This window comes from Capricornis sumatraensis, chromosome 8 (assembly GCF_032405125.1).
Source record: "Capricornis sumatraensis isolate serow.1 chromosome 8, serow.2, whole genome shotgun sequence".
NCBI lineage: Eukaryota > Metazoa > Chordata > Mammalia > Artiodactyla > Bovidae > Capricornis > Capricornis sumatraensis.
The window spans coordinates 91,393,952-91,415,465 of record NC_091076.1 but is presented as its reverse complement, the minus strand read 5'-3'; the positions used below and the strand labels follow the sequence as shown (position 1 = coordinate 91,415,465).

Sequence of the window (21,514 nt, the reverse complement as noted above, 5' to 3'; positions counted from 1 at the left end):
TTAGGTGTCCCAGAATACCAATTTTATGTCATTTGGCTTCTTGAGGTGTCACCAAAAATATTCAGTTCATTCATATATGATTCTGTGGACAATTCTTTAAACCATCAAGGATATAAAAGTAATGCATAACTGGAAAGACAGTTATTAGCATAAGGTGTGGGCTTCCCTGGAAGGTCAGCTGGTAAAGAATCTGCTTGCAATGCAGAAGACCCCTGGGTCTGATTCCTGCGTCAGGAAGATCCCCTGGAGAAGGGACAGGTTATCCTCTCCAGTATTATTAAGCTTCCCTGGTGGCTCCAATGATAAAAAATCTGCCTGCATTGTGAAAGACGTGGGTTCGATCCCTGGGTTGGGAAGATCCCCTGGAGGAGGGCATGGCAACCACTCCAGTATTCTTGTCTGGAGAATCCCCATGGACAGAGGGGCCTGGTGGGCTACAGTCCATGGGGTTGCAAAGAGTTGGACAGGACAGAGTAACTAAGCACAGCACAGCCCAGCACATCATAAGGTGTAAGGCGTCCTGAACTCTAGTCCCCACTTTGTAACCCACAATCCGTGCGCTCTTGAACAAGTCCCTTTGCTTGCCTGGGGCCCTGTTTCTAACCTGGAGAATGATGTAATTGAATTTTATTTCTTGCAATGTCCCTTACAGGCATAGGATATTAGATCATTTCCTAAATACATGACACATTGATAATTAGTCCCTTCACATGCCCAAAGGGGAAAGAATATTCAATGGTCAAATAGTGTTACATGTGTTATCAACATATGGAAGGTATATACAGCACCTGAGAAAATTAAAAGAACTGAGATGCCCTATAATGAAGGAATCTCTATAACCATCACTCAATGGTTCCCATAGAATCCTTGAGTCATTTATCACCAACTATTGAAGCTGAAGCTCCAACACTTTGGCCCCCTGATGCGAAGAACTGACTCACTGGAAAAGACCCTGATGCAGGGAAAGATTGAAGGCAGGAGAAGAAGGGGCTAACAGAGGATGAAATGGTTGGATGAAATCACTGACTTGATAGATATGAGTTTAGGCAAGCTCCAGGAGTGGATGATGGACAGGAAAGCCTGGAGTGCTGCCATCCATGGGGTCGAAAAGAGTTGGACACAACTGGGAGACTGAACTGACTGACTCTGAACATCCTGTTAGCAGTTAAGTCTAGTACTCCTCAAAATATTCTTTGGAAAGTGAGGAAAGGGAATTATAACTGATGTATTTTGTAATATCTACACAATTCCCTCCTGTATTGTGAAGCAGAAAATAAATGTCCATTGCAGGGCTGGGTTTATATGAACACAAAGTTGATATCCACCATCCTCATGCTAACCTCCAAGGAGTGTTCCAGAATGAAGCAAAGATGAAATAAAAGACACTTAGTGCAACTTCTGTGCTAAAGGATGAAATCTTTGGTCATAAAATCAAAGTGGTGAGTCAATCACTGGAGGTAGAGGAGAATGGGAATGACTTGTTGTTGTTCAGTCACCAAGTCATGTCTGACTCTTTGTGACCCATAAACTGAAGCAGGCCAGGCTTCTCTGTCCTTCACTATCTTCCTGAGTTTGCTCAGACTCACATCCATTGAGTCAGTGATGCCATCCAATATTTCATCCTCTGTTGCCCCCTTCTCCTCTTGCCCTCAATCTTTCCCAGCATCAGGGTCTTTTCTAATGAGTCAGCTCTTTGCATCAGATGGCCAAAGTATTGGAGCTTCAGCTTCAGCTTCTGTCCTTCCAATGAATATTCAGGGTTGATTTCCTTTAGGATTGACTTGTTTGATATCCTTGTAGTCCAAGGGACTCTCAAGAGTCTTCCCCAGCACTAAACTTTAGGAATGTTTACCTAAGGGTTATTAGATGTTCTTCTGGGGGATGAAGAAGTTTTGAACCTGGAGGGAGGTGTGGTGGTTACACAATATAATGAATGCACTAAATACCACTCAGTTGTACACTTTCAAACAGTTCATTGTCTATTATGTGAATTTCACTTCAATTAATCAAAGAGATGGGGTCTCCATTAGTGCAAATTTCAAGAATTAGAAAAAGGCACCACCTTGAGGTAGACACAATGAGGAATATACATTTTGTTGAGACATAGCTCTGTGTAAAGAAAGAATCTACTTCCTCTGAGTAGGCAAAGCCCCTCATCGGGACACAACCTACACACTCAAACACAGTGGCTCCAAAATGTGGTCATCACTCTACCCACTCAAATACCACTCTCTTGTCTCCCATCAGGTTGGTAAGATTTAGGTTGGATTCACCTTTCATTTAGAAGGATCTCAGTTTCAAAGCACAAGAAAGGGCTCGTTGGCACTGAGGAGAGAAGAGAAGGGTCTTGTTTGTGTGTGTTAGTCACTCGGTCTTGTCCTACTCTTTGCGACATCATGGGCTATAGCCCATCATGCTCGTCTGTCCATGGAATTCTCCAGGTAAGAATACTGGCTTGGGTAGGCATTCCCTTCTCCAGGGAGTCTTCCCAACACGGGGGTCGAACCCAGGTCTACCACATTGCAGGCAGATTCTTTACTGTCTGAGCCACAAGTTGGGGATGAGATGAAGTCCTTGAAGTTTATGTGCTATCTAGCCTTGGTCACTGGAATGAGAGCCTAGAAACACAGAATCCCAGGTAGGACTGACAGTTCATTTGGTTGGTACTTCAACCATGTCTTATGTCTGAGGAATCTAAGAAAGGTAGACGCAACTGAATTTAAAAACCGGTAAAATAGAGTTTAAGAAATTGGAAAGAACCCCTTACACATTAACTAGAAAACTGGAACCCTAACATCTTAACGAATAATAACTCAAAACTTTAATATCTGTGAACAAAGGCCAACATTGAAGCATAACAGACAAATACATTTTATGCATAAAAAAACACACATTTATGATTCTGGTATTGTCTGGGCCCCATAGCTTCAGTGAAGTAATCAGAACCAAAGAGAATAAGCACAGCAATAAAAAAGTGTTAATGATAAAGGACCTGGCATTTTTTTTCTCCAAAGAAGACTACAGATAGGGGTACCCAGGATAGAAAATTTACGCAGGGAAGTATCACAAATCATTATAACTTCTTACTCTATTTCTATGGAAACTAATCAGGAAGACATGGGATTAAGTGGTAGGAAGAAAGATTCTGATTAAACTTTATTTTCTTGATTTATTTAGAGAGGGTGAAGAAATGGTCAGATTAGTTTTCATTCTGTAGCAGAACAGTAGAATTCTCAAATTTAAGTGTCATATCTTGCACTGGTTAACCTTATGTAGCAACTTTGACAGCTAAGGAATCCCTAAATAGCTGGTAAACATTTCTGGGTATATCTGTGGTGGGTATTTCTGAAGAACTTGGCGTTTGAATTGATGGATTGAGTAAAGATTGCCTATCACCAATATCAGTAGGCACTGTTCTGTTCATTGAAGGCCTGAATAGAACAAGAAGGGTGCTCTCTCTTGCTTGCACATATCCGTCTTTCCCAGCCCTCGGGCATGGGGCCCTGACTCTGCAGGCTTTGGACTTGAACTGGAACTTACACCATTGGCTCCCCTGGTTCTCAGGCCTTCAAGTTTAAACTGAAATTATAATACTGACTTTCCTGGGTCTTCAGCTTGTAGACAGCAGATCATAAGACTTCTCAGCTTCCAAAATTGCCTAATAAATCCCTTTCTACATATTTATATCTATGTAACCACTTCTGTTTCTCTAGAAAACATTAATACATCTTACTCTTAATTCTATAAGTGTAACCAAAGACAGAAACACGAAAATTGAGCTAAATTTTGCACTGAGAGAGTTGTTGCGAATAGTGCCACAGTAGAAAAGTATAGAAATGGAAGGCTGATATGCATTTCTACTGTCTCCAGTGCTCTGCATTTCAGCTCTTCAAACATCTAAACTTTTTGCAAGGGGAGAAAAATACTTTTAGTATCAAAGATTCTGCTGAGTTTCACTATGAATTAAATAGCTGGTGAGATCATAATAATGACAATTATTACAATTAGCATATTACAAACATCCAAGGTGAAAAAAATAGCTAATCAAAGAATCTATGTTATATAGATTTGCTTAAGAAGAAAAAGCAAAATAGTCACAAAGAAATATACCAAATTCAATGTGGGATTTGAAAATACTTAATTCAGACTAAGGAAGAGTTAAGGCATAAACTCAAAGCTGTTCATACCTGGAGAGGCACAACAAGCATTTATTGTTCTGGTTTAAGCCTCATAAGTCCAGATTACCTTTCACTGTCCCTAAACAAAACCTTTATCTTCACCTTATCAGTGGCCTCATTCAAACTGTACAGTTACACAAACTTTATACTAACTAGATTACTCTCTAACTTCTGAAATAAACTACACCCTGAAGCTCTAATGCATTATAGTATGCTACATACTCCAGGATTAATGTATTGAGTGTGGTTTTTCTTATGGTTACCAAAGGGGAAAGGTGGGGGAGATGTATAAATTAGGGGTTTGGGATTAACATATATACACACACATATATACACACTACAAAATAATCAACAAGGACCTGCTGTATAGCACAGAGAACCGCTCAATGTTTTGTAGAAGCCTGGATGGGACGGAGTTTGTGGGAGAATGGATACATGCATATGTATGGCTGAGTCCCTTTGCTGTCCATCTGAAACTATCACACCATTGTTAAATGGCTATACTCTAATACAACATAAAAAGTTTATTTAAAAAAACCTTCAGTTCTGGTTTCCTCGGGATTCATGTTGATGTATGGCAAAACCAATACAATATTGTAAAGTAATTAGCCTCCAATTAAATAAATAAAAATAAAAATAAAAAAACCAAGGACCTACTGTATAACACAGGGAACTCTGCTCAATACTCAATAATAACCTAAATGGGAAAAGAATCTTTATGTATATATATATATGTTGAATCACTTTGCTGTGCACCTGAAACCAATACAACATTGTAAGTCAACTATACTCTGATACAAAATTTAAATTTTTTAAAAAAATTTTAAAGACTGTGATTTTATGCAGTTAAGAACATTGAAATCTATAGAAAATCCTAAAATCAAAGATTAAAGTCACAAATCAAGTAAGTTAACTTTTTAGCACTTGCTATTTCCTTGAAGTGTGCTTTTGTATAGTTAAAAAATAAAATAAAATCTCCAGAAATGTCTCTACTGAAGAGCATTACTACTTACCCTATGGTTTATCTTTCTTCCCTTCACCCTAAAAAATGCCTAAGAAAGTGGTCAAATTGTAACATCTTGTCACTCACTCTTTGATTTTCCCTAGGACAATGGCTTAGCTAGGAAAGAACAAATTGACTATAGTGGTAAAAAGAGCTTAGTCTGGGGACTTTCCTGAAAGTCCACTGGTTAAGACTGTGCTTCCATTACAGGAAGAGTAGGTTTGATCCCTGGTTGGAGAACTAAGATCCCACTTGCAGCATGGTACGGGCAAAATATTTTTAAAAGTTAGTTTAGTCTGGAAGCCCATGGTGTGGATTCAAATCGCAGATTAGGCACTTCTTAGTGTGAACTTGGACAAATTACTTAATCTGTGACTCGGTATTATCACATGGATGGTGGGAATAGCAATGGTACCTCCCCTATAGAATTGCTATGAAGAATGAATGAACCGATAGATGCACAGCTTCAGAACCTCTTGGGCATATAATAAGTGCTCCAAAAATATTATCAGTGGTAAATCATCCACATTTCCTAGTCCTAAAGACAGAGTCTTTTTCTTTCTGACCAACTTCACTGTCAAGGTGAAGATGAGAAAAGCAGAGATTGGGCAGCAGTCAACATTGGAGGCCACTTGGCTGGGAGTTAAACTGTCATATGAGACTCGAGAGCTCAATTATAAGATTCAACACTGAGTAACATTGACACTCCCTTTAAAGGTGAAGCATCACTCAATTATTCTTTGGGCGATGAGCATATTTTAACAAATATGTGGAATTAGGGGTTATGTATTCAGTGAATGCTAATGACTACTTGACCATAGTGAAAAATGCTAATTGAAGACCAAATAAAATTAACTTTCAAAGCTTTCAGAGAAAAACAAATAACTCAGGGACAGGCCAATTACCATTCAGAGACAAGTTGTTTTAAAGCAAACAAGGAAGGGACATTAAGAATTATGCAAATAGCAGCCAGTCGAGGCTTATAAAAGGCCCACTGCGGAAGTGTCCATCAAAGCTCAAAAACTTCTCTTAACAACCATCCTCTCAACCTAACCCCTGACACCATGGCCTGCTGTTCCACCAGTTTCTGTGGATTTCCCATCTGTTCCTCTGTTGGGACCTGTGGCTCCAGCTGCAGCCAGCCAACCTCCTGCCAGACCAGTTGCTGCCAGCCAACCTCCATTCAGACCAGCTGCTGCCAGCCAACCTGCCTCCAGACCAGCTGCTGCCAGCCAACCTGCCTCCAGACCAGTGGCTGTGAGACCGGCTGTGGCATTGGTGGCAGCATTGGCTATGGCCAGGTGGGTAGCAGCGGAGCTGTGAGCAGCCGCACCAGGTGGTGCCGCCCTGACTGCCGCGTGGAGGGCACCAGCCTGCCTCCCTGCTGTGTGGTGAGCTGCACACCCCCGTCCTGCTGCCAGCTGTACTATGCCCAGGCCTCCTGCTGCCGCCCATCCTACTGTGGACAGTCCTGCTGCCGCCCAGCCTGCTGCTGCCAGCCCACCTGCATTGAGCCCATCTGTGAGCCCACCTGCTGAAAGCAAGGTTGCTGATTTTCAACTTGAAAGTTCAACTTCAGTCCATGAAGTAATTATCTCTTCTACCATCCTTGAACCATTAACAAGTTCTTGAACTTTAATCAAAATTTTATGAGGGGTTACCAAATATTTGGGCTTCATAGACTTATCTGATTCCATTCAATACTAAAAAGATGTTGATTTCTCCTCTAAGCTGACCAAAATACAAATATGACCCAATAAATGGGAAAACCAGTTTGAGTCAGGATTGACTTTCAGCAAGCCTGCTCTTCACAGCTCATTGCTGCCAAGGCTGAGGAAGAACCATCTCTCCTTCTCAGATACATTCACCTCCTAAACTCCACCATTTTGCAAATTGCACTTCTTATGAAAAGGGAATAATATACAAAGATCTAATAAAATATATACATTTGATACAGCAAACTTATCTCTTTTTCTTCATTGAGTGTTGCACAAAAGATTCTAATCTGACTATGATATTCCATGCTATTCTTCTTATACCATGTTAGGAAATATGATCAAATCCAGGAGAGGTTAATCCCCATAAAAAGCACAAACTAAAAAAAATTGAGGGTTTATCAATAGGGGGGTGATTGAATAAAGCGTTGTATGATCATACTCTGGAATATTACATGCTGCTTAAATGAATAATACCCACAATCAAGATGAAATGGATAAATTTTTAGAAACACACAACATACTGAAACTGAATCATGAATAAATAGAAAATCTGAACAGATGTATAATTAATAAGGAGATGAAATCAGTAATAAAGTTTCTCAACAAAGAAAATTCTGGTACCAGAAGTTTTCACTAGTGAATTCTGTAAAACATTTAAGGAAAAATTAAGCACTAGTCCTAAGATTCTTCCAAAAACTTGAAGATAAAGAAACTCTTCTAAATTCATTCCGCTAGACCAGCATTACTCTAATACCAAAGCCAAACAAAGAAAATACAAGAAAGGAAAGTTACAGACCAATATCCCTGATGAATACTGACACAAGAAATATCAGTGAAATATTATCAAACAGGTTTCAACAGCACATTTTAAAAGACTATACACCATGACCCAATGAGATTTTTGTCCTAGGATACAAATATGGTTTAATATATGAAAATCAATCAATGTAATATATCATATTAACAGAATTAAGTGAGGGAACATTTGGTTATCACAATAGATGCAGAAAAAGTATTTGAGGTAATTCAATAACCTTTTGTAATTAAAAAAAAAAAAACACTCAACGAACTAGAACCAGAAGGAAACTGCCTCAGCACAACAAAAGCCATACATGAGAATCCCACATGAATATCATCCTCAACAGTGAAAAACGGAAACCTTTCTTCTAGATCAGGGACAACAGAAGGATGTCCACTTTCACGTATTCTATTTAATCATAGTACTAGAAGGTACAGCCAGAGCAATTAGGCAAGAAAAAGAAATAAAAGTCATAAGATTTACAATGGTCTCTATTTGCAAATGATGTGATATTATAAACAGAAAATCTTAGATTCTACCAAAAAAATGTTACAAATTTAGTTAAGTTTTTGGATATGAAATCAATACATAAAGTTTCTTGCACTTCTATACACTAACAACATTCTGTCAGAAAGAAAAATTCAAGAAACAATCAAGTTAACTATAGCATTAAAGAGAATAAAATACTTATGAATAAACTTATCCAGGATGTGGAAGGTCTGTACACTGAAAAGTGTAAGATGTGAATGAAAGGAACTAAAGAAGATACAAATAAATTAAAGGTAGTCCATGCTTGTGGCTGGAAGAATTAATATTGCTTAAATGTCCATACTACCCAAAGCAATCTATAGGTCAATGCAATCCTTATTAGAGCATCAATGGCATTTTCCTCAGAGATAGAACAAACTATCCTAAAATTTGTGTGGAACCACAAAAGGCCCTGAATATCCAAAGCAATCTTGAGAAAGAAGAACAAAGCTGGAGGCATCTTACTCCCTGATTTCAAACTACACTACAAAGCTAGAGTAGTCAAAACAGCATGGTACTGACACAAAAGCAGGCATAGAGACAAACATGAAACAGAAGAGAGAGCCCAGAAATAACCCTCATCTATATTGTCAAGAGATTTGCAGGAGAAGTGCCAAGAACATTTAGTAGGAAAGGACAATCTTTTCCACAAATGGTGTTGGGAAAACTGGATATCAACATGCAAAAGAATGAAGTTGGACCTTTATCTTAAAACTTCTACAAAAATTAACTCAAAATGGATCAAAGACTTAAATAAGAGTTAAAACTATAAAATTATCTAAAGAAAACATACAGCGAAAGCTTCATGATACTGGATTTGATGATTTCTTGCATATGACACCAAAAGAACCGGTAACAAAAGTTAAAAATAAACTGAACTACATCAAAATTAAAAACTTCTCTGCATCAAAGGACACACAGAGTCAGACACAACTTAAGTGACTGAACAACAATAACAATTAACAAAATGAAAGGGCAATCTGCAGAATGGGAAAAGATATTTGCAAATCATAGATTCCAGAATATAGAAAGAATCCCTACAACTCAACAAAAGGAACACCAACTCTAAAACAACAACAACAAAATTTGGGCAAAGGACATGAATCCACATAACTCCAAAGAAGATATACAAATGGCAAAAAAAAAAAAAAGACCACATGAAAAGATGTTCAGTGTTATTGATAATTAGGAAAATGCAAACCAAAACCACAATGACATACCACCTCACATCCATTTGAACAGCTATTCTTAAAACACTCAAAACGTATTGGCAAGGACATGGGAAAATTGGAACCCTTGTGCCCTGCTGGTGGGAATGTAAATGATATACCCACTAAGGGAAGCAATATGACCGTTACTCAAAAAATCAAAGATAGAATTACCATCTTATCTAGCAATTGTACTCCTAAGTATACACCCCCAAAAATTGAGAGCATGTTCTTGAAGAGATATTTGTACACTCATGTTCCTGCATGATTAATTATAATAATTAAAAGATGGAAGCAGCCCAAGTGTCATTGATGGATGAATGGATAAACAAATTGTGGGATATGCACATAAAGGAATCTTATTCAGCCTTTAAAAAGAAGGAAATTCTGTCATACTCTTCAAGGTGGATCAATCTTGAGGACATTATGCTTAGTGAAATAACCCAGCCACAAAAGGACAAATACTGTATGATCCAACGTAAATGAGGTACAAAGAGTGGTTGAATTCATCAAGACAAAGAGTAGGATAATGATTGCCAAGAGTTTGGGGAGGGGAGAATGGGGAAGTGGTATTTAATGGATACAGAGTTTCAGTTTTGTAAGATAAGAGTCCTGGAGATTGATTGCACAACAGTGTGAACATGCTTAACACTAGTAGAGTGAACTACTAAAATTTGTTAAGATGGTAAATTTTATGTTGTATATATTTTATTAAAATTTTTAATAATAAATAGGTATAGTGTATTAGTCATTGAGTCATGTCAAATCTTTGCAACCCCATGGACTGTAGCCTGCCAGGCCTCTGTCCTTGGAGTTCTCCAGGCAAGATTACTGGAGTGGGTATCCTCCCAGCCCAGGGATCAAAAGCAGGTCTCTTGCATTGCATAAACAGGTATAAGAGATTCCAACTCTACTAAGTTAAATGATGTATATGTGTATACTCTGGTTTATGTTTGCAAAAGCAGGGAGAAATGTGACAGAACATGCCCTAAAACTGTTAATATTGATTATCTCTGAAGTACTAGTTTTGGGAGGGATGTGTATGTTTTGGGAAAAGGGAAAATAACATTAATTTTTCTTTATATGTCTGCATACTGTTTGACTTATTAAAATGTGTATTCATCGCTATCTTATTATTTTTAAATTAGCAAAGTCAGAAAACAATCTACAAGAAAAGTCACTAAGGGTTTCGGTTGAGAATGTGTACATTAATAACAAAAATACTAGTTAGAGTGCTGAGGATCCTGTAGCTTAAGTGGAGCATAGAAAGGCATACTTCTTTTGATGTTGATGACTCAGGTGATAGTTCATGTTCTGGTGACACTAATAGACATTCCAAGTCTAGACAAATTGTTTACAAAATCATGATCCTTAATTGCATGACCACTTAGGAAGGGAATGTTCAGTTTAGACAAACTCTGCCTAAAGGCTATCAAAGGACATTTATGACAAAGCAAGCCAGGGCAACGGTTAGCCAAAGTCAATCTATCACACAACTTCCATGATGAGTCTTGGCTTGACCCAAAGGGCAAAGAAGAAACATAATGAGATTTAATTGAACAATGACAAAAGCAGGCTATTCAAAATGCTATTTATAACCTTCTTAACAACTCAAATATTAGCCAATCAGAGACTGAATTTCAGTGGTACCCAGGAAAAATGCTAAATGTTAGGGAAATAACATAGCTCTACAGGATATATAAAAGGACAGATGTAGAAGGTGTAGCCAAAACTCAGAAACTTCTCTTAACAACCCTCCTCTCAACCCAGCTCCTGACACCATGGCCTGCTGTTCCACCAGTTTCTGTGGATTTCCCATCTGTTCCACTGCTGGGACCTGTGGCTCCAGTCCCTGCCAGCCGACCTGCTGCCAGACCAGCTGCTGCCAGCCAACCTCCATCCAGACCAGCTGCTGCCAACCAATCTCCATCCAGACCAGCTGCTGCCAGCCAACCTGCCTCCAGACCAGTGGCTGTGAGACCGGCTGTGGCATTGGTGGCAGCATTGGCTATGGCCAGGTGGGTGGCAGCGGAGCTGTGAGCAGCCGCACCAGGTGGTGCCGCCCTGACTGCCGTGTGGAGGGCACCAGCCTGCCTCCCTGCTGTGTGGTGAGCTGCACACCCCCGTCCTGCTGCCAGCTGTACTATGCCCAGGCCTCCTGCTGCCGCCCATCCTACTGTGGACAGTCCTGCTGCCGCCCAGCCTGCTGCTGCCAGCCCACCTGCATTGAGCCCATCTGTGAGCCCACCTGCTGAAAGCAAGGCTGCTGATTACTTAAGAATGAAGGGGGAAGCAAAACAAACCTGCGCTGATCTCTGAAGAACCGTTCAGTTTTTCTTGGATGCTAAGTATCATGAAGTTTCTAAGCTGCTCAGAAATGAAAGTCTTAGGACACTTTTGATTGTTCTGAAATAGCACACTGAAAACAGGCCTCAACCACGGTGTCTGGATTTCCTGCCTTGCTTGAGCAGAGTACCAGACTCGAGTAGCTCTTCATTTCAGTGACATCTCTGATCTCTTTCCTCTCTCTTGTTCCCATATATTTTCAGACCTGCTTTCTCCTTCAATATCCTCTGTTAATTTCAAATAAAATATTTAAACTTGCAAAGCAAACTGAGTTATTTTCTTCCTTCTACCTTCAAGAGTGAATTTGACAGTAATGCTAAGGCATGAACATAAAGTCTAAGCCAGAGAGATTAAATACAAATTACATTATACTTAAATCTATTGCTTAGCAAAATGCTCCATGCATTAAATAATCTTTGTAGTTGTTCAAATACTTACCTGATCTAATCTGTTGTGAAAAGAAAGAAAGTGAAGTCATTCAGTCGTGTCCAACTCTTTGCAACCCTATGGACTGTAGCCCACCAGAGTCCTCTATCCATGGGTATTCTCCAGGCAAGAATACTGGAGTGGGTTGCCATTTCCTTCTCCAGGGGATCTTGCCAACCCAGAGATCAAATCCAGGTCTCCCACACTGCAGGCAGACTCTTTACCCTCTGAGCCACCAGGCTCTTTTTACCTAACATTTTCAGACTGATCAAAGCTACAGATGTAATCCTATCATATTTTAATCTCCTCCTGCTTAATAGACTAAATGGTCTCCTTCATGCAGGCCCCATATCTAAAGAAATTGTATTACCTATTAACTAGATTTCAAAATATCAGCCAGATACTATCTATTTTCCAAGATCATTTATGTTCAGTTCCTATACCTTAGCCTATTATATTCTTCCCGCTGATTCCCAAATTGCTCTCTAAGCTTCAAACCCAACACTAACTGCCATTAACTGTATTTTTATGGTGTATCTATGGTCTCAATGAGAATAGAACAAATAGCTGCTGAGATAGCCAGTGAGTTCTACCATCACCATTCTAATGGATGTGTCAGACACATCCATTAGAAATCTGAAACAACTATGTATTTTATACTTTGCAACCCAATCTGAAAAATGTTCTCAATAAATGCACACACATCTGGAACAAAAAATGCCTCTTAAGATTTAATTCTTTCAGTTCTTAAGTATGTGAGCACAACATACAAAACACAATAGGAGAAAACGTAGAATACATTGAGAACAATATTTTTGAGACAATTACAAGCTCCCAGCACTCACCTCTATCGTTCAGTTGGTGGCAGTGATAGGTCACACACAAGATTACTTATTTCAGAGAAGAATAAAGTAGATACAGTGCACCCTTCAAAATGTCAGAGCTTATCGATGCTTTTTCTTAAGACTTGGTTCAACTATTAAATACAAAAAGATGTCGGCTTTTCCTGTTCCCTTTTGACAATAATAAGGACTGCTTCATGAGAGGCACTACAGCTTAAAAGTTCTATTTAATCATTTATAAGTGGTATAGACACTCATGAATCATGCCTTTTACTCCACCCATTGAAAATCAGATTCAATAAACATTTATTAAGGTTCTACCAGAAGCAAAGCACTGTGGTGGTGATCTTTCTGTATACTATATCATTTGGTTCACAAGGAAATATTTCTGGCCTGGAATACAAGTAATATTTACACATTTCAAATTGGTTGAAATAAAAGGAAAAATGATGGTGATTTATTTGATGTTGGAATAAATGAGTTGGAAGCTTTTAATTATGTGTGACCAAAGGTACCTTTCAATTCAGTGGATGTCTTGATGTTCTAAATTCAAGAGAATTCAGTCTATATATTCAAGAGGGAAAAACAAATAGCTAAAAACAGCACAATTACTCTTAGCCTTAGAGACCTGGACAGAGAATCACATGGAATAACTACCTCTACAAAATGAGGGTGTTGACATGGACAAAAATGGGAGGGCTCTTTGAACATGGAAAACCACAAACCTATTCCAAAGAGCAAAGGACCAATATGAGGAGTCCAAATGAAACTATAAAACGAAGTAATTCCTAAACTGCTGCTCATAATGGATCATAGGCATTTCAATGTAAGCCAATCAGAGGACCACTGAAAAACAAATTTATACAAAAACAAGGAAGATATGCCAAGAATTTTATAAATAGCAGCTAGCGCAGATATATAAAAGGCCTGACACAGAAGTCACCACCCAAAATCCTCCAAGCATTGCAATTCTCAGCCCAACTCCTGACACCATGGCCTGTTGCTCCACCAGCTTCTGTGGATTTCCCACTTGCTCCACTGGTGGGACCTGTGGTTCCAACTTTTGCCAGCCAACCTGCTGCCAGACCAGCTGCTGCCAGCCAACCTCCATTCAGACCAGCTGCTGCCAGCCAGCCTGCCTCCAGACCAGCTGCTGCCAGCCAACCTCCATCCAAACCAGCTGCTGCCAACCAATCTCCATCCAGACCAGCTGCTGCCAGCCAACCTGCCTCCAGACCAGTGGCTGTGAGACCGGCTGTGGCATTGGTGGCAGCATTGGCTATGGCCAGGTGGGTAGCAGCGGAGCTGTGAGCAGCCGCACCAGGTGGTGCCGCCCTGACTGCCGCGTGGAGGGCACCAGCCTGCCTCCCTGCTGTGTGGTGAGCTGCACACCCCCGTCCTGCTGCCAGCTGTACTATGCCCAGGCCTCCTGCTGCCGCCCATCCTACTGTGGACAGTCCTGCTGCCGCCCAGCCTGCTGCTGCCAGCCCACCTGCATTGAGCCCATCTGTGAGCCCACCTGCTGTGAGCCCACCTGCTGAAAGCAAGGTTGCTCATTTAAAATTGCCCAGGACACAGTATCTCTGAACAATTTATCGCCTCAACCACCCATGGACAGCTAACAAGTTCTTAGTCTCCCATTTGGGTTTTTGTTATGGGCGCTACCGAGTATATGAGTTCTATCTAATTTCATTCTACAATGAATATCTGGACTTTCCACGGCAGATGCTGCGTACCACCTGCTCATCATCAAATTGCTTTGGCTATACTATTTCTGATTTTCATGCAAGGTTGAATATTGCTGACATATTGTGGAATTTATCCTTTTGAACTGCCCACAAGCCTATTTCTCCTGCTTTATGATCTATTTTTAGCTTCTGTTTGTCCCCAAATTTTTGCAACATCAAAGGCACCAGAGTATAGATAAGTGACATCTTCAGATGTCACCAATGAGAATAGAAGCTCTTCACCCAATGTTCAGCTTCTAAGAAGGAGACTAGACTTTTCCATATTTCAGCATCTGATTCCATCCTCCTCTTTGCCTGTTGGCTATTTCAATTATATCTGTGATTCAGTGTCTTCTGTAATGTTTTAATAAATGTTACATACGGGGCAAAGAAATCACGGCCTTTGTGTCCACTTACACATAAAATGGGTTAATTTCTTCTGATTAAAAGATGCCTATTTTAAAGAAATACATTTGTTTCTTTCTGAAAGGGACTGAAGTCATATACAGTGTAATAATTTAGTCATTTTTCCGGTAAAAATTTATTGACTACCACTTCTAAAGCAAGAACTAAGAAGATCAGAAAGATGAAAAATTGGTTCTTATCCTTGAGGAGTTTACTATCCAACAAGAAAAAGTATATGTGAAAGTAGTTACATACAATATGGCAAGATAAATTGTATTCCCTTAGCAGCTGATAGAAGAAACTCTCTCTGTCTCAGGGGCAGATGCTTTTGTGGCCAGTATGCCTTGACAGTCAACTTTCTTTCCCTTTTTTTTTTTTCAAACCTGGCTGTATCTATTTATTTTATTTTTTTGGAGGCTAATTACTTTACAATATTGTAGTGGTTTTTGCCATACATTGACATGAATCAGCCATGGGTTTACCTGTGTTCCCCATCCTGAACCTCCCTCGCACCTCCCTCCCCATCCCATCCCTCTGGGTCATTCCAGTGCACCAGCCCCAAGCACCCTGTATCATGCATCGAACCTGGACAGTGACCTTTCAACAGGTACATCCACATGGGAAGAAGTGTGTTAGCAACCCCAAAAGCCCAGAGAAGAATGTAAAATAAATTACACATGAAACAAAGAAAGGAACTTTTTTACTCCATAAAGGGAGTGAAGAAAAAAGAGAGGAGAGATCTAGTTCAGGAAGTTATGAACATTACTTTCTTTTTTGTCCTTTCCCATTAAATCACCAAACTAACAAAATTCTCGTGTATAGATCATCTTTCCTATGAAAACCAGTGAAGGAAGTCAGTTTCCTGTCTGGATTGATTCAAGGAAAGATGGAGTTCAGCCCAGGAGCCAGACAGAAAAGTGGGACCACAAGAAAGTAATGCCTCAGGAACTCTCAGAAATTGTAGAGGTGATCTGATAGGCATTACTGTGGAAAGAAACATCTTGGTTATGTAGACTTCAGATAAAACAGAAGGACCAGCAACAGGATTTCAAAATGGAAGTGATCACTTTGAAACAAGAAGGGACTATCCTGGGAGAAGCATCAGAGAAGGCTTCACGAAGAGGTGATCTTTGAAGTGGACCTTGAAAGTCATTCTAAATGTAAGGAAAAGAGTTAAATACCTTGTCAGTCGTAGCACTAGCAAATATTTTTTTTCCATTTGGTAGCTCGTCTTTTCATTTTGCCAATGTTTTCCTTTGTTGTGCAGAATCTTTTAAATTTAAGTTATTTATTGGTTTATATTTGATTTTATTTCTTTTGCCATAGGACACAGATCTAAAAAAATATTACTATGGCTTATGTCAAAGAGTGTTCTGCCAATATTCTCTTCTAGAAATTGAAAAGTTTCTGGTCTTACGTTTAGGTGATTTTGAGTTTATTTTTGTATACAGTGTGAGCAAATGTTCTCATATCATTCTTTTACGTGATATGTAAAAAGCCACAGTCATCAAGACAGTATGGTACTGGCACAAAGACAGAAATATAGACCAATGGAACAAAATAGAAAGCTCAGAGATAAATCCACACACCTATGGACACCTTATCTTCGACAAAGGAGGCAAGAATATACAATGGATTAAAGACAATCTTTTTAACAAGTGGTGCTGGGAAAACTGGTCAACCACTTGTAAAGAATGAAACTAGAACACTTTCTAACACCATGCACAAAGATAAACTCAAAATGTATTAAAGATCTAAACGTAAGACCAGAAACTATATAACTCCTAGAGGAGATCATAGGAAAACACTCTCCGACATACATCACAGCAGGATCCTCTATGACCCACCTCCCAGAATATTGGAAATAAAAGCAAAAATAAACAAATGGGACCTAATTAAAATTAAAAGCTTCTGCACAACAAAGGAAACTATAAGCAAGGTGAAAAGACAGCCTTCAGAATGGGAGAAAATAATAGCAAATGTAGCAACTGACAAACAACTAATCTCAAAAATATAGAAGCAACTCCTGCAGCTCAATTCCAGAAAAATAAACGACCCAATCAAAAAATGGGCCAAAGAACTAAATAGACATTTCTCCAAAAAAGACATACGGATGGCTAACAAACACATGAAAAGATGCTCAACATCACTCATTATCAGAGAAATGCAAATCAAAACCACAGTGAGGTACATTTTCATGCCAGTCAGAATGGCTGCAATCCAAAGGTCTACAAGCAATAAATGCTGGAGAGGGTGTGGAGAAAAGGGAACCCTCCTACACTGTTGGTGGGAATGCAAACTAGTACAGCCACTATGGAGAACAGTGTGGAGATTCCGTAAAAAACTGGAATTAGAACTGCCTTATGACCCAGCAATCCCACTACTGGGCATACACACCGAAGAAACCAGAATTGAAAGAGACACGTGTACCCCAATGTTCATTGCAGCACTGTTTATAATAGCCAGGACATGGAAACAACCTAGATGTCCATCAGCAGATGAATGGATAAGAAAGCTGTGGTACATATACACAATGGAGTATTACTCAGCCGTTAAAAAGAATTCATTTGAATCAGTGCTAATGAAGTGATGATACTGGAGCCTATTATACAGAGTGAAGTAAGCCAGAAAGAAAAACACCAATACAGTGTACTAATGCATATATATGGAATTTAGAAAGATGGTAATGATAACCCTGTATGTGAGACAGCAAAAGAGACACAGATGTATAGAACAGTCTTTTGGACTCTGTGGGAGAGGGAGAGGGTGGGATGATTTGGGAGAATGGCATTGAAACATGTATAATATCATATAAGAAACGAATCACCAGTCTAGGTTCAGTGCAGGATACAGGATGCTTGGGACTGGTGCACTGGGATGACCCAGGGGGATGGTACGGGGAAGGAGGTGGGAGGGGGGTTCAGCATGGGGAACACATGTACACCCGTGGCAGATTCATGTTGATGTATGGCAAAACCAATACAATATTGTAAAGTAAAAAAAAATAATAATAATAATAAAATAAAATCTGAAAAAAATACATGATATTCTACATGATATGATATAAAATGTCCACCCAACCTGTCCAGTTTTACCAGCACCACTTATTGAAGAGACAGTATTTCTCCACTGCATATTTTTGCCTCCTTTGTGATAGATTAATTGATCATAGGTTCATAAGCTTATTTTCTGGGCTCTCTATTTTGTTTCTTTGATCTATGTATCTGTTTTTTGGTGCCATAGCCATGCTATTTTGATTCCTATAGCTTTGTAGTATTGTCTGAAGTCAGGAAGAGTGACACTTTCAGATTTGTTCTTTTTTCTCAAGATTGCCTTGGCAATTCTGGGTCTTTTGTGGTTCCATATAAATTTTAGGACTATTTGTTCTAGTTCTATGAAAAGTGTCATCAGTATTTCGATAAGGATAACATTACACCTGTATCAGTTTAAATCGGTTTCTTTTTTACTTTCTCTTTCTGATAGATTATTATTGGCATATAGAATAACAACAGATTTCTGTGTATTAATCTTTGTTCTGCAACTTTATTGAATTCATTCATTAGTTTTATTACTTAATTGGTGGAGACTTTCGGGTCTTCGGTATCAGGTATCATGTCATCTGCAAATAGAGACAGCTTTACTTCTTCTCTTCCAATTTGGATGCCTTTGTTTCTTTTTCTCATCTGATTGCTGTGGCTAGGACTTCCAGTACTATGTTAAATAGAAAATGTTGCGAGCAGGCATCTTTGTCTTGTTTCTGAATTTAGAGGAAATATATACAACATTTCACTGTTGAGTATGATGTTAGGTGTGGCTTTGTCATAAATGGCCTTTACTATATTGAGATATGTTCCCTCTGTGGGAAATTTTTTTGATGAGAGTTTTTACCAAGAGTGACTATAGAGATATACAACTCAATATCAAAAAAAAACCAAAAAACAAAAACAAGCAACCCAAACAAAATATGGCAGAAGACTTGAATGGACATTTTTCCAAAGAAAACATACAGATTGCCAACAAGCACAGAAAACATGATTAATACAGCTAACTATTAGAGAAATAAAAGCCAAATCAACAATGATCACTCACACCTATTAGAATGACTGTCATCAAAAAATCTACCAATTACAAATGCTGGTAAGGATATGGAAAAGAGGGGACCCTGGTACAGTGTTAGTAGGAATGTAAATTGGTGCAGCCACTATGAAAAATAGCATGGAGTTTCCTCAAATATCTAAAACTAGAACTATCATGCAATCCAGCAATGTCACTCCTAGGTACATAGCTGGAAAGACTGAGAACACTCATTTGAAAAGATATATGTACCCCAATGTTCATAGAAGCGCTATTTATATTAGCCAAGAAATGGAAATAACCCAAGTGTCCATCAACACATGAATGGATAAAGAAGATGGGTGTGTGTGTGTGTGTGCGTGTGCGTGCACGCGCGTGCACATGCTTAGTCACTCAGTTGTGTCTGACCTTTTGCAACCCCATGGACTGTAACCCACCAGGTTCCTCTGTTGATGGGATTTTCCAGGCAAGAATACTGGAGTGGGTAGCCATTCCCTTCACCAGGGGATCTCACTAACCTAGGGATCTAACCTAGGTCTCCTGCATTGCAGGTGGATTCTTTACTGTCTGAGCCCCCAGGGAAGCCCATATATGTGTGTGTGTGTGTGTGTGTGTGTATACATGTATATATACACACACATTTATATAGGAATATTACTCAGCCAGAAAAAAAGAATGAAATTCTGCCATTTGCAGCAAATGGCAAATTTGCAGTGGATGGACCCAGAGAATATTAAGCTTTAGTGAAATGAATCAAAGAGAAAAAGATAAATACTGTATCCTTGACATACCATCAAGTAATTTCTCTCCTGAATATTTACTCAGTAAGCTAAAAACTTAAGCACATGATGGAGCTAGCACATAAACATTTATATCAGGTTTTTTTGTAATTTCCAAAAATTATAAGCAGTCAAATGTTCTTCAAGACACAAATGGATAAACAAACTGTCTTATATGAATACAATAAAATACTACTTCTTTATTTTAAAAAACGACTTATCAAGCCACAAAACGACATGGAAGAATCCTAAATTCAAATTACTAAATGAGAGTAGCCAATTTGAAAAAGTTATATACTATGTGATTCCAGCTAAATGACATTCTGAAAAAGACAAAACTATAGAGGTGATAAAAAGTTGTCAAAGTGTCCTGCCTACTATGCCCTGCAGATGCCTGTAGTCCAACACTGAAATATTAGTTTGCATGCCAGCTCAGTCACTAAGTCATATCTGACTCTTTGTGACCCACGGACTGTAGCCCACCAGGCTCTTCTGTCCATAGGATTCTCCAAGCGAGAAAACTTGGAGTGGCTTGCCGTTTCCTGCTTCAGGGGATCCTGCTGATCCATGGATCAAACTCAAGTCTCCTGAATCTCCTGCACTGTCAGGCAGAGTCTTTACCACTGAGCCACCTGGGAAGCCCAAAATACAAGCTTGTGGGTTAAAAAAAAATAAAATTACAGAAATAAAAAGATGCAGGAATGGTCTATGAAATCCAAACACAAGCCAGATGTGAGCTTCTGAGAAAGCTTCCCTTTGTTGATGAAAGAGACACATATTGCTGGTGCTCCTACTTCCGCTTCACCCTGACTCTTTGTACTTTAAATGATTCCTGAAGTGAAGTGAAGTTGCTCAGTCGTATCCGACTCTTTGCGACCCCATGGACTGTAGCCTACTATGCTCCTCCATCCATGGGATTTTCCAGGCAAGAGTACTGGAGTGGGTTGCCATTTCCTTCTCCAGAGGATCTTCTTGACCCAAGGATCGAACCCAGGTCTCCCGCACTGTAGGCAGACACTTTACTGTCTAAGCCACCAGGGAAGTCCAAATGATTCCTAGAGCCACAAAGTCCCAAGAGAATGGAGGAAGCACTGATCCTGACATAGCTGAACCTCTGAACCAATGCCTCCCCATAAGCATAGGTCCTTTGATTAAGCCAGTATTTGTTGGCTTTTCTAAAACTGGAAACCTAGAACATTCCTAACTTACACTAAGCAATAGACTGCAGTAAGCTTTCAAAATGGTAACTTCCTATATATGACACCTAAGAGTACTTGAGGTTCATAAATTGAGTGATGCCAAAAGGACATCAATCATAGATGCTAAAGCAATAGTGGGTAATGATTTCATTGATGTTCATTGACCATAATATGAGTAGGTAGATAACAAATGCAGGGATAATAGGCAAGAAAAAGATGAGGAAGAATGACGGTGAAGACACTTATGCAGGAGAAAGATGAGAACCAACGTGACCTTATTTA

At 39.3% G+C, this 21,514-nt stretch overlaps 3 protein-coding genes across 3 annotated transcripts; all 3 read left to right on the top strand.

Annotated features, from left to right (window-relative positions):
• The first annotated feature begins 6,245 nt into the window (after positions 1 to 6,245).
• On the top strand, positions 6,246 to 6,719 carry LOC138084432 (keratin, high-sulfur matrix protein, B2B). The gene has a single exon (XM_068978723.1). The coding sequence runs from the start codon at positions 6,246 to 6,248 to the stop codon at positions 6,717 to 6,719; it is 474 nt and encodes a 157-aa protein (XP_068834824.1).
• A 4,496-nt stretch (positions 6,720 to 11,215) lies between these two features.
• Positions 11,216 to 11,689, top strand: LOC138083896 (keratin, high-sulfur matrix protein, B2A). Its single transcript, XM_068977873.1, has one exon. It carries the CDS (start codon positions 11,216 to 11,218, stop codon positions 11,687 to 11,689), a length of 474 nt encoding a protein of 157 aa, XP_068833974.1.
• A 2,351-nt stretch (positions 11,690 to 14,040) lies between these two features.
• Positions 14,041 to 14,589, top strand: LOC138083895 (keratin, high-sulfur matrix protein, B2D). Its single transcript, XM_068977872.1, has one exon. The coding sequence runs from the start codon at positions 14,041 to 14,043 to the stop codon at positions 14,587 to 14,589; it is 549 nt and encodes a 182-aa protein (XP_068833973.1).
• Positions 14,590 to 21,514: the final 6,925 nt, after the last annotated feature.